This window comes from Atta cephalotes, assembly GCF_000143395.1.
Source record: "Atta cephalotes unplaced genomic scaffold scaffold00010, whole genome shotgun sequence".
NCBI lineage: Eukaryota > Metazoa > Arthropoda > Insecta > Hymenoptera > Formicidae > Atta > Atta cephalotes.
The window spans coordinates 3,218,915-3,238,075 of NW_012130074.1; the positions used below are offsets into that span (position 1 = coordinate 3,218,915).

Consider the following 19,161-nt stretch of genomic DNA (forward strand, 5'->3'; position numbering starts at 1 on the left):
TCTCCATCACTTCAAATCTTAATAAAAATGTACTCATTATACTTATTATAAATGTATTCAATTTTTACATTTTTTGCAAATATTGCAAACTTTCTTGGTTTCGAATTCTCTGTTTGTTGTTCGTTTGGTTCAATGAGACGCAGCAAAATGTATTTTGCGTCGAAAGTGTGTCATCTCATGTAAAATTTGTAACCAATAGTTACGAATTGTTGCTGCAACGTGCTGCGTATGAAAAGTCAACTTACTACTGATATGTAATACTACTGATATGATGATATTTGATCATCAAAGACAGGCGGATCCTGAAAACTCGTCTCAAGATCGTCAAAAAGATCAAAGGTGCCGACGCTGCTTACCTCTATTGTATATCGGGTGCTTTCCATTTGATGATACAAGTCGATATAGTCGACTTGTATCATCAAATGGAAAGCACCCGATATACAGTAGAGGTAAGTTGACAAGTGTCGTTCTGTCTTTGTCAATTTCTGAATGTCAACAAGGAAATGACGCTTATATCATCAATTTATATCGACTTGTGTCATCAAATTCTTAATCTGTAAAGTCAGTTCTACATTAATTGCAAGCTGATCGCAAGTTTGTTGCGACAGCCAATATGAAACCTTAATTTCAAATGCAAGCTTCAGATTGGCTGTCGCCAATCTATAGAATCGGTTTAACAGAGCATTCCAAGTTTTGGAACGTACCCCAGTGATATAGATGTGTTAAGATGTCTTTATAATTAGGTAGTAGCATTAAGCGTTGAGTGTTCTTAGAGCATGAGCAGAAATTTATAAATTTTTTAATTTATTAAATTTATTAATTTTACTAAAATTAAATTTAATGTGCGAGATACATTAATAATAGAATTTTGTAGTTTACACTATATAATGTAAATAAATATAAATTTTCAGCATTATATGTTAAAATGGTAGTGTACCATGTAGTATAGAGAATGGTAGTCAGAACCATGGAGTATAGAGAATAGGAGATCGAACTTATATGGACGAGACCGTCAAAAAGCGTGGTCAAAAGTAGTCATTTGAATTAGTTCGATCAAGATGTCGCTTTCGTTCCACGATACCTAAAGTCCCTCTAGTAGAGAGGTAAAAATCAAGGCATGAGGAATACCTGATTGATCAGATTTTGAGTCCTTTTAAATGCTGCCATTTGCAGATACTTTCAATGTGGTAATAAATCTGTGAATTGATGTGTGCAACTGTTTCATGATATAGAAGGCGCGAACGCGAAATCGGATTATTAAGATCAAGGCTGTGTTCAGATTCTTCACCGGAATCGCTGGATAACTGGAGTGGGCGGAGCCTAGCGAAAAGTGGTTTGGAAATCTGAATGCATTCTAAAACAAGTGTCCTACAGGCATCAGTTACAGTAGATAGTAATGTAAATATCAGATTTAATATGAATTACATATAATTTACATATAATTATATATAATTACATATAATTATATATAAATAACTAAAATATATGTATATAATATAAATACGTATATAATAATGATAAAAGATATAAGATAAATATCTTACCAATATCTAAATACGACCTGTAAAACTTAATAAAATACTTGGTTTCCTTTGAATTATGGTTTATACTGTTTATAATACACAGACATAACCTGAAATTTAAATTTTCGTATAGATGCACGTCAAACATGCTGGGATAGCACAGGAAGTCTTTAACACAGCACTACCCATACCCTCAAGGAACCGGGTAGTTTTTCCATCCTCCCTGGTGAATAGAGGTAGGAATTTGAACGTTCACCTAAACACTCAATAAAGGCACTCAAAAGGAATCTGAATGCTTTCTGAGTGTCTGGATTGAGTGGAGAATCTGAACGCAGCCCTTATAGTATAGCCACAATAAAAAGAAGGTAATTAGAAATGAGGAATAATAATACCAACTTATTAGGAACGTGTATTCCGGTGTATCCGATTTCTGATAGGTTGAAATCTTTATTCTTTATTCCTTACTTCTTTTATTGTGGCTGCACCTTTACTCTGTTGTGTTGTTTCCGACCGACACTGGCAATGGCATTCTTCCGCTCTTATGTCTTAACTCTTACTAGAGGAATTTTAACGACACAATTCTAACACCGTTCTTGCAGTTTGCATAGTAGGTCATATCAATTTTACATGAAGAACGCTCCATTCTTCATTTCATTCAATTTTAATGACAATTTATATCTTCCTATTATTGTCAGAGCATGAAAAGAATGTCTCTATTTTTAGGTTATGTGTTCGGTTGTGTAAGCTTATGAGAATGTTTGCGATTCGAACGCCGCCTATTGAGCACTACTAATACTAATTCAGAAACCTGATTTTGACCTTTTCAAAGTCTAATTCGGCCTCCTATTCTCTATACTTCATGATCAGAACATAACCTCTCATAATTTTGCGTTAAGAAGCTGTGCAGAGGTCTGGAGATTCGAACTTCTGCGCAATCTTCTGCGCAGATGCCCGACATTCGACGCTTGCATGTAATTTCACCTTTATTTATTTGATCGTTACGATGCCGTCGTGTGCAGTACGAAATTGTAAAAATAATTCATGGAATACGAAAAGACAAAAAATCAGTTATTTATCATTTCCGAAGGAAACGGAAATGATTGAAAAATGGAAAATTGTATGCAAAGAAGATGTTAACTCTAAATTCGGTACGTATATTCGTTGGTATGATTTGTAATTAACACACGATAATTAATAAAATGTAATTAATAAAATGTAATTGAAATTAATTTATTAAAATATAAATTAATATTAATATGGCTAATATTAATACGAATAAAATCAACAACAATAATAAATTAAAAAAAAACAAAGAAAAAAGAGGGCTATGAACCAAAAATTATTATACAAAAACAGAATAGGATAAGTAGAAAGTACAAAAAAAAACAAAAAGGAAACGAAAATGTTTTAAGTTGAAATTTTAATAAAGAATGCTAGCAATAGACGTTTCGAACGCGATCGGATCATTATCAATAATAAAAACATACATAATAAATAACGGTTGGAAAATAAACAAAACATAATACAATAAATATTTCGCTCTTTAAGATAAATGATAACATAAAAATAATTATTGTAACATTACAATTATAATGTATAACGGGAAGGACGCGAATGATAATTACTTGCAGTCAATTATTATATGCTTCTAGTGTCAATTTGATAAAAGGAATGAGAATCTTTCTATTATAAGTGAATGAAGAACGCAAACATGAGTATGACCCTGTAGAAAAAACATGTAATATAAATAAAAATATAGCGCAAGATTGAAATAATATAACTGAATATAAATTATAATATAACAAATTTTTAGAAAACGAGATGAACCATTAAAGACTAGCATACAAACAATGTAATATATGAGATAATACTCAGCAAAATTAGTGAAGAGTTAAGATTGCAAAAAATTTTTTATCTCTATATTGACTAGAAAGTTTTTTATGTTAGATATAGTAACTAAACAGCTAAAATAAATATGCATATCTTTAATGTAACATACCTTACTTTAATGTACATACTTTAAGTCAAAAGTTGAAATGAAAGGAGTTTCGGATACACACAGTGCGTTAAACTTAGAGACAATGCGAAAAGAAGTAAAAATATCTTGTCTCCCCCCGATGTCAAGACAAAATGAAATCACAAAAATGACATTCAAAGGAAGGAAGGTAAGAGTTAGTTGGAAAATGGTAGGAGGAGGAAAATAAGAGAGGATAGAAATATGGATGAAACTATGAAGGAAGGAATAATAAAAATAAGAGGAAATTAAGAAGGGCTACAAGCCAGATAAATCGTTTAATATTATATTTAAAAAGTAAAAATAATTGTAAACATAAACATTATAAACATTATAAATAAATCAGATATTTATAATGTTTATAAGGTTTATAATATTTATGCTTGCAATGATTATTTTTACTTTTTAAATATTAAACGATTTATCTGTTTCATATGTGAGACCAAAGATCTCCTTAGGTCTGAAGGGAGATAGATAGATCTGGCCCATAATCCTTTTAATTTATTATTGTTGATTTGTTTTATTAAATTGAATTTATTAAAAGTATTATTGATTTAAAAAAAATCTCTGATAGCATTTCTAAGGCGAGGGATTTTGTAAATAATAGTTTTGAATTAGCTAACAAACTTTCAGGTATGGTTGTGGATGAGAATGATATGCTTATTTCATTTGATGTCGCATCTCTTTTTACTAACGTTCCTTTGGATCTGGCTATGGTTGGTATTAAAAAGAGCTCAGTTTTAGGTTAAGTGTCTACAAAATTACCAAAAGAAGAATTTCTATTTGCAATTAAACTTGTTCTTTCATCTACCTATTTTACTTTTAATAACGGTATTTATAAACAGATCTTTGGACTTTTCTTTGTCGCCAATCATAGCCGATCATATGTCATGTAAGATTTAGAGGAAAGTCTCGAGCACACTGGATCTATTATTTTATTTCAGATATGTCAATGACATCTTATTAGTGATTCATAAAGATGAACAATTACCATGAAAGATTGATGTTCACGATGGATAGAGAACCGTTGCATTTATTTTCTCAATATTTCTTTAATCATCAAGGATAATAAGATCATTACAGATTGGTATCACAAAAACACTTTTTCTGGATGACATTTCACTTTACCATCCAAAGAGTCAAAAAATAGATACTATCTATGCCTATGGTCTAGACATGCCATCTTATTATCTCATCCTCTGTTTTATGAAAAAAAATTGATTTATGCATCAACATGCTTCTGAAAAATGATTATCCTTTAGGCTTCATCTTTAATATTATTAAGGGGATTATATAGGAGATTAAAGAAATTATTCGTACATAAGATCTGTACGAGATAAAACGATAAAAGATATTCCGATTAATAAAAAGGATTTCATGGTGATTTCATATGTCAGTGGCGTATTGGAAAGGACAACATGATTCATTAACAAGTCCGCAACTATAATTTTCGCACACTGAACGAATTGAATAAATTTATAAAAGTTCAAAAAGATAAAATCGAATTATTACATAATAGTCATGTTGTTTATAAAATCTCTTGCAAAAATTGCGATGTCTCATATGTTGGACAAACCAAAAGACAATTGCGAACTAGAAACATATTATAATAATATTATAATAACATAAAGGATTTCTCCAAACACTCAGTTATCTCAGAACATATCATAAAATCTAACACATTCGATTTCGGGAGAGTGTTAAAATACTAGAAATAATATTAGAATAATTATAAAAAAAGATTAATAAGGGAGATGATTCATATAAAAGAACAAAAAAAATAGTATTAATTATATGAAAGGTACTGAGTTGTTGGATAGAGCTTATTTCGACATTCTATAAGAACTGTCACATGTTAGTAATAATGTTCTCTTTCTCTCATACTAACTGTAAAATTTTAACTAATAACGATTAGGATTACACAGAACATTGTAAGGTTCTTTGTGTATAATATGATATACAATTGGAGTTTTATCTCAGTCATATTCGAATTTCACATTACAGTTGCGATTATATTACAGTTGCGTATAATATAACATATAATTCGAATTTTATCTCACAAGAGAAGTTTCACAACTATCCAATTTCCGAAATCGATTTGATTCTCCATGAAATATGTTGTAAAACACAAAAATCTAAGACACATACATATTTTTTATATGTGCACTAACTTAAATTTAAGGGATAAAATACTCTTTGAAAAAAACCGATAATTTTTTTTACCAATTAAAGATTATTTTTTTACGAATTCAATCATGTGTAATAAAGTTACATTATGACATATTATTTTCGAGAATTTTTAACGCTTCCGTACGCTATTCATGCTTATATACGTAAGTAACATGTCGAAACATGTCTATCAAGCTAAAATAACAACATAAGCATAATCACGGAGATTTAGTGCTCTTTTTGTGCTAATTTGTTGCTCTAAACTCGATTTTGTTGCTCTAATCGTTGAGAGAACTCATTTTTCTACTGGCTTTTAATAAAGAATAAAGAATACATTAAAAAAGTAATAATAAAAATAAAAAAAAATCATGCTATAATTTAGTGCTAATTATGTTCTTATAACATACTAGTTTCAATTTTGGTGCTTCAATTTTTGCGCTACTCTTTACGCAAAAACATTTGAAAAAAATTACGATACTTCATAGAGTTTCATGAAATCCTGCTGATTGATTTTATAGCAAAAGAGATATATATGATGTAGAGATTGTTTTCCGCAAATGTGATTTTTTTGTGTAAAGGATAGCGCACCGAAATTGAAACTAGAGTATGTTAAAAGCACTATAATTAGCACTAAATTATAGCGTGATTTTTTTTTATTTTTTATTATTTTTTTTGTGGGCATTCTAACTTTATAAGGATAGCACTTCGAAATTTAAACTAGTTTATGTTACGAGCACATAATCAGCATTAAATTGTAGTGAGTGTTTTTTTATATCTATTATTTTTAGTACTTTTCTTTTGTACACGTATTGCGTTTGTTTCAGATATAAAAGGTAGCGCACCGAAATTGAAACTAGGAAAATTGTTAAAAGCACATAATTAGCACTAAATTATAGCGTATAGATTTTTATTATTATTATTATTTTGATGTGTATTCTAACTTTATTAAAAACCAGCAGAAAAATGATTTCTTGTTCAACGGCTAGAGCAATAAAATCGGGATTAGAGCAACAAATTAGCATAAAAAGAGTACTAAATCCTCCGTGTGTCTTATGTGATCATGCTCATGTTGGTGTTCTAGCTTGATAGAATGTTCCGATGACAATTACGTATCTGAGCATGGTTAGCGTATATACAGAAGCATTAATAATTAATTCTCGAAAATGATATGTCGAAAATGTAATGTAATTTTATTACACATAGTTGAAAAAAATAATCTTTAATTTGGTAAAAAAAAAATCGAAAATTTAAGAAAATTATGGATGGTGGGGGTATTTTTGTTAAACAAAAAAATAAAAAAAACTTTTTTTTCTTTATAACTTTAAAGTATTCTTGAAACTGTACAATTTTGTTTAAAACATTTTTTTCTATCTTCTATATTTCCGATGATATTCGCCTCGAAAGAAAATTATTGGTTTTTTTCGAAGGAGTGTTTCATCCTTTAAACATGAGTTAGCGCATGTATAAAAAAATATGTATCTCTTAGATTTTTTACAACATATTTCATGGAGAATCAAATCGATTTATCAATTCCGGACAGTTGTGAACCTCCCTTGTCAATTATATTTGAACTATTACTATATCATAAATACGACTATTAAATATACGATTATCAATAATTTACGATCAAGTATTTATTATTGATTGTTATTATTGTTAGATCATTTTTATTAACTATACTGTGTTACATAAGTTCAATCAATATTTTATTTCTTATAATAGTTTTTTGATAACCCACTCTTTCATAATTGATAAATTTATTTGATTTAAAACAATTTTCTTGACTTACATTACACATAAAGGACTAACACGATTCTCGCTGTCAAACAAGGATTTTAATTATTTTGACTGTTATATATTCTTTTGGATATAACTTTTTTGATTGTAATAATCTTAAAGAGGACGAATGCTATTTTTATATTTTCATTTTGACATACTATAGATGACACGTGTTGATGTTAATATTTAATATAATTTAATTGTATTTATACGTACTGATGAAGCCTCTGTGAGTTGAAACTGTTGAATTATTTTAATGATTTACACAGGTTTTACTGTAGACATCAGAATATATGCTTTATTATCTAGAATAAGGTGATACACACATGACAAAATTTAAATTAAACATCAAGCATCGAATCTCGAAAAACAATCGCAACATAGAACAGAAGAATATAGATTAATCGATGATTGAAAGACTGCTTTTCGATAGATTTCAGTTTGCATTATCAAATAACCTGTAGACTTAAAATTAACATCAAACTTGTAAAATTACTTCTTAACAGAAACATTTGCGGAATTATTTTTATGTATTAACTATAATTAAATTATTTCTATTCTAACACCTCTTTTGCTCGTTTATTTGATCGTTATCAAGATTTTTATTGCTTTGCAAATCATCAAGCATTATCATATTTATTTATTTTTTATTTATTTAGCTCGTATCTGTTCGAAACATTTTCATCCTTCACAATTTGAAGATAAATCGTGGTTACAAGATTTCGTTGGAAAATCTGGGAATGTACGAATAAAACTCAAACGTGATGCAGTTCCATTGATAGCTGTAGAGGACAACAAAATTTCCATGGATAACGATTTAGGTATAGTCCATTATATACATATAGTCCATTTTTAACATTTAAAGTGATTATTATAAAGAATTTCAAACAATAATTTTTATAATATATATATCAATAATATTTGTCTTGTACTTTGTTTTCTTATGTATTGAATGAATATATTTTTAGAAGTAGATGTTGCACAACCCGTTGCCCATTGCTCGTTTAATCCAGGTATAGATTGTACTGCATTGACCTCCACATCGAGCTGTATAACTCAAGCTGCGCTAAATACTGCAGTGGTTCCTAACATTGGTACATTTTATCACTGTATTTCAGTTGTTTCTTAATTACTTATTATTTACATTATTTAAATATACATATTTATTTATATAATTATTTTTCATATATAATAAAATATTTCTCTTTTTATGCCTGAGGCAGAAATCTCTCAGGAAATGCAGAAATTACAACATAGAAATGCAACCTTATTTCTGGAAACAAAAGCTTTAGCTGGATCGGAAACGGAAACCCATAAACGTCAACAAGCTTTAAAAGATAAATTGTACAAGAAGCAATTGATACAGAAAATGCAGGACAAGTTAACTCTGTTTTTTACGCCAGAACAAATAGAATTATTTTTAAATCTGACGCAGAAGATCCGTTGGACTAAGGAGGATATTGAGGCTGCAATTTCATTAAAAAGCGTACTCTCAAAAGCTTATAAGTATCTGAGAAAAACAAAACAATTTCCTGCAACATCAACCCTTCGAAAATGGATAGCGGATTTCAACATTGACAAAGGCATCTTAACAGACGAATCAGCAATGACGAAAAAAAAAAATCGAAGCATGACAGAAATGAGGAGAGCTTTCTACTCAGATGAAATTTCTTCTTTTGATGAAATTTATTTGTCAAACCAAGTTCAAATTGAAGAAAGTAAGGAGAAAGTGTATGTGTATGTTGTATTGAAAAATTAAAAAAAGTATATGAATAAGAACTCTATGTGCTACAAATTCTTATAAGAAAAATTTGTAAGATCTTCTAAGAAAATTTTTACATACGAATTTCGGACAGAAATATACAAGCTTGTATAAGAATATACAATCGCATGCAATACCAAGTAAATCCAGAATCTTACATTCATGTTATATGAATCTTATAAGCATGATTTTTAGGTCGGGTTGACACCTTGATGGAAAAACGGAAAGCGGAAGCCAATATCGCGAAACAATAGAAGCAGAATGTACTGCCTACTACTGCGAGATCCAATTAGATCGATGCTTCTGCTTTTCCGCTTTTCCATCAAAGTGTGAACCCGGCCTTACATGCATGTTACTTGAATATAATTAGAGTGTCATTATGAAAATATTACAAGAATACTATTGGTATTTTGTGTGATTTATTGCTCGTATCCCAGTAAATAAAATGGAATGGGACAAGCAAGGAGTTGAATGGGATTTAAAAGAATTCATTTTGGTAAAAATTAATTCTTTTTACACAAATTAAACAACGGCTTCTCGGTTAAATCAACCCAGCAAACGAGAATGGATTAAAATGGATTGAAATTTTTTTTCTATCCGAATGCGTATTTTAAATAGCGAATACTTTTTTGGGGATTTAATTGGATTCAATTGGATTCAATTAGATTCAATTGAATGCAATTGGATTGAAAAACTGCATTTCCTATTCAAAATTTTGAATTGAACAGTATTCACAATTGTGTTTGTGTGCACAGAAAAAGCTAATATTATTTTTAGATTGAAAGGCGAGATATGCTCCATACAATTCCTATAAATGAATAAAAATGTATATTGTATAGAATTGAAAAATATTCATTTTAATATTCATGAATCAATATTTCTGAAAATCTGAATCCATTTCAATTCATTTCAATCCATTCTCGTTTGCTGGGAAACTTAATTTTAGAAAAGATCATAAAAAGCCTACGCCAGTTATTATATAGCGAAATTATAATTTATCAATTCATTAAGACAATGAATAATATACGTTTTGATCTTTTATTCACAGTCATTTTCATTATTCTAGCAAATTTTTTTACTTTTTCTTAATTCTTTTTTATTTCATACATTTAATCCAGTTTCTGTTTCTTCAATAATTTACTGAGATGATCAATTTATTACTTTAAAGCGATGTAAACAAATTATTTCTTAAGAATATCTTATTAGGCTAAATTAGCAATTAAAATCTTTTCATTGCGATATAAATCGTTGTATACGATTCATGCCAGATTTCTGCACCAATTTGAAAGATAAATTATTTCGTAACTATATGTTTTTTAAGATTGATATATGATCTTTCATGTAACACTTAAGAATCATGCATAATTAATATCATATTCTTGAATCCTGTAAAGAAATTATTTTTTAAGAATTCCTTATAAGATCTTTTCATTGCTACAATCATCGTATACAATTCATGCCAGATTCTTGTATCAATTTAGAAAATAAATTATTTTATTATTTCGTAACTATGTCTCTTAAAATTGATAAATGATCTTTCATGAAACATTTCAGAATATATAATATATTCAGAATATATAATATATATAATAATTACCATATTTTTAGATAATCTTGTAAAGAAATTATTTTTTAAAAGTTCTCATAAGGCTAAGACAAGATTGCGATATAGATGTCTGTATATGATTCCTGTATATCATTCTAGATTCCTAAGGTCGTTAAAGATTACTGGTGAGATTCATGAACAAATTATATAAGATTCTTATACGTTCATTTAGTAATCTTAATTGATTACATATACAACTCTTTTAAGTTTTAGTACAAAAAACTTACAAGAAGACACTAAAATGATTCTGATATTGAAAATTTTTTTAAAAACGTACAAAATAAAATAAAAAATATACAAAATACAAAAATGTAAGAAAAAGACATCAAAAAGATTCTTACGATATTTAATTTTAATATATACACTGTTCATTTTTCTTCTACAGTCGCCTATGCTTTGAATTATATCCCTTCCTTAGAAGAATAGACATTATTGCATGAAATTGATATATTGGATGTCGTTGATGTCATAGAATAGAATTTTCCAACTCGAGCACGGCATGCGTTTTATGAAATCTTTCTTCCTTCTTCTTCCGATTAGATTTCTGATCTACAAAGACGGATTACAGAATCATAGTGTGATACTGTGATCTGTCTCTTGAAATCAGAAACTTAATAGAGTGAGAAGGAAGAGGGATTTCATAACGTAAAAGGGCATGCTGTTAGAAGGCTCTGTTACAAAAGAAGCACTGACATTGCCAATTATATCAGCATACAGATTTATGCATAAATATAAAGATTTGGGAACATTTCTATTGAAAGTTAATTCAGAAAATGATTGGATTAACTACATTTCTAAAGGACGATTAATTAGTCCTTCTCATTTATATGAAGTTGATCTCATTTATATGATCTCATTTATAAGAAAGCGAATATCGAGTTTTAGATATTTCATAGAATCTTTTTTTCGAAAAGATCCATCTTCAAAACAGTAACCGATAAGATTCAAAAGCAAATACAAAATATAAAGATTCTATGAGTATATTATTATAGTGCGTATACGTACTTGCATATGAATTAAAAACATCAATAAACAAATTTCTGCAAAAAAACCAAAGAGTAAAGCATAATACAAACTTTTCAAATTTACAACTTGTAAAGTTACTACATTTTGAATGTAATATTGTTATACTAATTTTTTACTGATTAATTAATGTTAACATTTATTCATTGTTATATTAAATCTTCTTTCTTTTTTTTTCTTACGTCAAGCCTCTGACCTGTATTACATTTCTCTCATATGCTTGTGGTGCACGCTGATTATTCAATTGTCATTCAATTGAGCATATGAAGACCTACAGTTTTAATACCGGTTCTGTACTTCAGATGTAAATTCAGGACTTACATATTTCCGTCATAACTTTTTTTATTTAAACAAAAGTGTGAATTTTTATAATTTTGAACTATGTGATGTATTTTTTGATTGAAATATGAATTAAAATACGAAATGTACTATTTATCAGATGTTAAATTCAAATGTATTCATGGATTCAAATGGATTCGAAAAATCAGAAGCGCGAATTCGGAAATATCGAAATTCATTTTTATCCATTTCAATTTATTCTCATTTACTTGGAATTCTATCGATAGTCTCGAAGCAAAGCCGGAATCAGACTACGCATTGCAGATTTTCGATCCAACCGAGTTTGCACCAACCTGGGTTGAAGTAATGATATTTCGCTTTCCTATTGGTAGAGTCATAACGTCAACCAATAGCGAAGCATTTTCCAATTCAAGTTAATGCAAACTCGGTCGGGCCGAAAACGCTATGAGATTGAAAATTGAAATTTGACCAATGAGGACAAAAGAATTTTAGCTCCTATTGTTTTAATTCTGATTTAAAGCCAGTATATCAGTTTACGCGTTGAAGATCGAAAGATATAAATTTTACCAATCAAAATAAAAGGAGTTTCTTTGTCCTCATTAGTCAAATTTCAATCTTCAATCTTCAGTTTCAATCTTTTGCGTAATCTGATTCCGGTCTAGGATATATCCAGACAAATTTGCATAGTTGCATAAACATATGCATAAAGAAAATTATCCAATCACATTTCTGTTATAAAGACGCCGGTCCTTATACGATTAGATTATTTTCTTTATGCATATGTGGTTATGCAAATTCGTGTGGATGTACCCTAAATGCGACGAACCGATTGGTTCATTCATTTTCAATTAAATTAGCAACAGGATATGTTAATAACCACCATTAGATTTTTACGGAGATAATGAATTTGCTCAAGTATTTAAAAGTTTAGCTAGATATATAACTCATAATTCGAAAATTTTTAGATATTTAAAAAAACGCATTTTTTTCATGTATAACCTCGGGGCGATACTGAATTCTTCCTCGTCAAGGTCGTACCGGTGAAAGGGAAGATATCATCTGAAGTACAATATATTAATATAATTAATGCTTTAATGCAGCATTAATTATAATTTTTTTCATTTAATTTTTTGAACATTGACTTCTTTTTTTTTATTTTTTAAGTATAATAATTTTTAAGCATAATTTTTTACTCGTAATCTTTCGCTCTTTTCTCTTTCGTTCCAATCTTTAACGCTCTTTATTTATAAAGCTTCTTAATGCTTGAAAAAAATTATCATCCTTTATTTTCGATGATTTGTTATGAGCTTTGTATTCGTTTATAATGACATAAAATATAACATATTTATATGTTATTAAAAAAGAAAAGGCTTATAATACTTATACGAATTGAGAAAATTTTTAGATTTTTCTTAGAATTTTTTAGATAACTTTTCAGAATTTCTGTATGAATGTTATAACTTTTTAATAAAATTTCTTAGATTTTTTTCATGCGAATTGGAATAATCTTTAGAAATGCTGAGAAAATAATGAAAAATTTTGAATGTTATACAGATTTTTTTTTAGATGAACAGTAGAATTTATCTAAACAAAGTATTATGCTTTCATTTTAGAGTCCTTTGGGACTTATTTAAAAATTAAAATTTATGATTTTTGAATTCGAGAATTTAACTCGCTGTGCTCCCTTTAGTAGCAGTGTCGTGTAACTCTTTATGAAAATGAGAAATCCTAGAATATAATAAGATTTCTCGTTATAATTAAAAAAGTTTAGAAAATTTGAGAAATTATGAAGTATTCATGAAAAAATCTTTATAAATTTAAAATATGAAAAATTATAAAAAATGAAAAATTCTCACCAGGGATAAACATAAAATAAATGAGAAATAAGTAATACAAACAAAAATTTAATAAATTACATCTCGAAGCGGAATCAGACTACACATTGAAGATTGAGATTAAAGATTAATGATTGACATTTAATCAATGAGAACAAAGAAATTTTAGCTCTTTTTATTTTGATTGGCCAAATTTCAATCTTTCAATCTTCAATTTCAATCTTCAATGCGTAGTCTGGTACAAAACATATTGCACATACATGATTCAATATTAAAAGATTGAATCGGATTTTTTATAATCACATTTGTAATATATATTAGATATTATTAATAAGATATTATTGATAAGATATTATTCTTTATTTTTCCTTTCCTTTTTAATTTATGTATTTTTTTGTTCGAGTTCTTTGTTTATGTTTTCAATTAATTCGTTGTTATTGTGTAGTGAAAATCTGTGTCACATTTTTCAATTTTAAGATGTGTTCGGAGAGACTACTTTATTTACATTTTATCATTTATTAGACGTAAAACAAGGATACAAACAGCACTAATAGCATCTCCTCGAACGCATCTTTAATAATCTTTTTTCAGTCTGATGCGTCTAATAATAAATCATAGAAAGAAAGTTATATTAAATATTAAGAAAAACGTCGAATTTTTAATAAATAATTAAAACAAAAATTAAAAATAATTAGAACAAAATGAAATAAATACAATTGTTCGTCCAGTGGACTCTACAATTTCTTCGTTCCGTGAACATTCGATGAAATTATCGGCAAAGTACGAACAAAAACTCGAACAAAACTCTTAATAGTTACCAATCGAGCGAGCAAGCAAATATCATGAATTTGAAGAACGTGTTATTAGAAATCTTCCCAGCGGTATAGAAAAACTATGTTTATTCAAAATTGCCTGATAATTATATTATAGCATCAACACATAATTAAAATTACAAACTCTGAAGAGAAAATACTGTCTAAACAAGATAGGGTCAATGAATACAGAATTTAGATGCGGATCGACAGTACGTGATATTTATGTAAATAAAAAGGCACATTCCAAACTTGTAAGAGCGATTAAGGTCCAAAGGCGATTTTTTATCAATAGAAAAAGTAGTACAATAAAACTTAAGATAACGATAGTTCTGAGTTTTATCCTCATCGATCACAAACAATATTGTAGGTCCATAACATAGGCAAATACTGTCTAGAAGAAAACGCACGTTTAACTCATAAAAGAAAAATCAGTAACTGATAAAAAAAAGAAAAATACGAAAACTCACGTAAAGATAACATAAATCATAAAATTGCTTAGAAGAGATGATACATTATACTCCTTCTCTCAGAAAACGGAACAAATAAAACTAAACTCGCCAAAGGTAATCATAAATCCAAAATCTTTAGGGAGGATGATGTCATCACCAATAAATATTTAGAAAATTAAAATTATAGTGGGTGGAGCTGAATTAAAAGCGATCCTCCAATAATTATTTGAGAAAAGAGCAAAAAATTTTACCAATCCGAATCCTCGATTTTCCAACTCAACATAGCTTATCAAAGAACCAAAAAATTCTCAAAAAGATTCCAATATAAATCGCGACATCGCGATATCTCCCTTGTACAAATTACTTCTGCTTAATATTGCAACTTTAACATCACGCTTCGTGCAGTTCGTTTTCCAAATCGTTCGATTCATTCACAATTTGTGCGTGAGTTCCGAGACATAACATCATCGAAACCCGATTATCGAGCCACCGAATCAGAAGCAAACAGTTCCCTTTAATTATTTTCTGCGGGAATCGAACTAATTTGTCCGCAACCTTTAGTGAGATCTTCGAGAAACAACTACCCTTGGTAGCAGTGCAATCGAAATTGGTTTCGTAGGCGATCACTTAGAAGCTCGCAGACTTCTGGATGAAACATTCCAGGAATATCTCGTTACTTTGAACAACTCTCAGAGTCGTCACCCAAGCGAGGACTCTCCTCCAGCTCCAATACCACCGATTTTACCGGCTACTTCGGCTTCGCCAGCTCTTCCGACTTTATCGGTTCCTCCAATTTCGCCAGTCCCTCTGATTTCACCAGCTCCTCCGACTTCGCCTTCCGGCTTCATCGACTTCATCCTTCTCTAAAATCGGTTAGAGGGGATACTCCCCTTACTCCCTTCTTGATTTCCGATCTGTCCTGATACCAGATTTGTCTGCGTTATCGGACGCTTCAATGGAGCGAATTGTCCAGACACCCCTCCGTCAATTCCTGACTCCTCCATTCAGTTCGTCTCCTCTCCGTCATCTCACGTACCATTCTCCGCTTTATCATCCTAAGCACTCCCCAACAATCTCCACGCGGAGTGTGGAGATAGAATTCCTAGAAAAAGTCTGCTTCTCTCCCTTTCTCCGCTTTCTCACAATAACCAAATCCACTCAACTGATTCCCTTCAATCAGTAATCATTCGATTTCCATACGGATCCTCTCGGGCGCATATGACATTGGGCTCGATTATTTCTATCCTGAAGAAGTCATAACACAAAAATAATTTATTTTCTTTTAGAACTCTAAGAATTTTTTCAGAATTTTTTATCAATCTTTTTAGTATTGCTTTTCTTATTTTTATCAACATGAGAAAATACGGTATTAAAAAATCCTAAAAAAATTTTCAGAACTTTATGAGAAGAAAATAAATGATTTTGTCTCTTGCAGCTTTTTTATAAAGTTATAAGATAGTATTTGAGTAAAAAAAATTGTTGAGACCAATATTTGGCAATTTTTAGTAATTAATATCTTGTTAACTATTGCCAAATTGTAAAATGGTAGAGGACTTTTCGACTCGGTTTAGTCCGCTCTATTTACATAAAAGCGATTGGCAAAGACTTTCGGGACACTCTGTATATTAGTAATTATATTAGATAATAATAATAAATTGCATAATCGTAAACGGCAAAATGTAAACTTTATCTGTAGAAAAAATTTTTTTTTCAAGTTACAATTTAAATATTTTCAATAAAACGTACAAATTTTTTTCGTTTTTACTACTTCTTAGAACACGTTTGTAAATAATTTTAAAATAATTTAAAAATTAGTTATTTTTATAATTTAATTAAATTAAATTATAATTTAAATAAATTAAATCTTGATCATTTTATATATACATATTATACAATTAAAGCAATTTAAATATTGTAATACACATACGCTTGCTGTCTAATTTTTAGAATATGCTTTAAATGTTAGTTAATATGACTTGCATTTCTTTCTATTCATTTAAGATCTCGTAATTACTTTCTTATCTTACAGAGAAGAATCGCCTTATATGGTCTAGTTTTAAGTTAATGATTAATCTTTGATATACACCTTTACTACACACGATAGGTCTTTCGTGTCTTGGATTAATTTTCATCATTTTACAAGTATATAAAAATTATTAAGCAATTTTTACGCATATTTTGATATTTTTAGAAAGTATTTGTAAAGTTGTATATTTATAACAAGTAAGATAACCGGATCCAATTTAGTTCGTTTTCAAAAGTGGACCACTCGCTGTTTGTACATAATATTATAATTATATAATTAATTTAACAAATGACAATAGTAATTCGAGCAGGTCATACGACTTGATTGCATCGATTTATAAATCATATTATTTATTTTGTTTGTGTAAAAATAGAAAAAACTGATACGCCATGGTGATGTAATATTCCGTAAGTAACTAATTGCTTTCTATAATTACGAAAACGTGATTACTAATCCATAGTTTATATTATTGTAGCTCTATATTCATACTTTACAACATATCATATTTAGTTTATATTTTTGTTTTCACAACGTTTCGCTTAATTAAAGAAAAAGAACTCTTTGTGTAGTGATACCAAACTATGATTCATACATCCAGTTTTTTTTAAATATTCACAAATGTTCTATTTTTCGAATATGACCATTAATTTTCAATTCTAACTTCAGCAAAAAATTAAAAAATTCTCAAAGCTTAGGGAACTTACAACCGGTTGTCTTATATAAATTATTATAACTATATAAAATTATTATAAATATAATTAATAAAATAAGAAAAATGCACTTTTTTATACAAAAATGTAAAACTCTGGAATAAAAATGTTTAAAGGAAAAATATGTTTCAATATCTTAAAGTTGACATTCCAAACTACAAAAGAAAAAATAGTTCAAGTGTCGGCTATCTAAAAAATTTAATTATTTAGTAACCTGAAAATGAAATTTTTTTAAAATGCATGAATGGCCATAAATTGAAGATATATTGCATTTACATTTTAAACAATGCATTATTATTGCATTATTGTTATGCATTATTGTTATTGTGTAAAAAAACTTATTATTTATTAGGAAAATGTTTTTTATAACATTACAAACAACATAATATATAGATAATATTACAGATAACATTTAACACAAGAGTGTCAAAAAGCTTCGTACTTTTTAAAGGCTAATATTGTTCTAGGGTTAAATTCTTTTTTTAATTCGCGAAATATTCCTGAAATACAAACGAAAATTAGTTAAAAATGGAAAAAAATAAGAGCTTTTACAGAGTTACAAAAAAATGTACACTCTGATAGGTCATTTGTGATCCAGAAATGAACTTTGGAGTTATTCTAGTTAAAAGATACGCACGAATTGAGGCCGATAATACACAAAACTTGTTTTCTAGTCAAACTTTTTTTAGGAATAGAAGAAAGATCGGTATTCAACCAGGTGCTTTTAATATTTCAAAGAAAAGAAATGCGCAGGATACGCACCAAGGTGACTCAAAGGTGTGTATTAAGAGTTAAGTTCCTTGACTCGAAATTTGGACTGACGTACGCACTATTTGCTGGATATAGGCTGGAAATAGACGTTACAGTGTCTTTTCGGGCTATTGGTACACATTTCAAAGCAACAAAAAGTGTTTCGACTTGTGGTATTCGCCTTTGTGCATATATCTACGAGATACACACAGAGGCGAGAGGCAAACCACGAATCTAATCTGTCTAAATGTTTTTTCATATCCTCTCCTTATCTATTCTTCATCTCTATCCATTCATCTCTATCGATTCCAAAATTAATTCCCAAGGGTTTGGTTGTAACACACAATTATGAAATCTTATTACTTCTCTTATTCACACACTGAAAAAAAATATAGTCAAT

The 19,161-nt window shown here is 29.0% G+C and overlaps 1 protein-coding gene across 1 annotated transcript; it reads left to right on the forward strand.

Moving 5' to 3' along the window:
* The first annotated feature begins 2,526 nt into the window (after positions 1-2,526).
* On the forward strand, positions 2,527-9,244 carry LOC105627741. The gene is made up of 4 exons (XM_012209022.1): positions 2,527-2,671; positions 8,145-8,306; positions 8,505-8,579; positions 8,709-9,244. The coding sequence occupies exons 1-4, from the start codon at positions 2,527-2,529 to the stop codon at positions 9,242-9,244; spliced, it is 918 nt and encodes a 305-aa protein (XP_012064412.1).
* Positions 9,245-19,161: the final 9,917 nt, after the last annotated feature.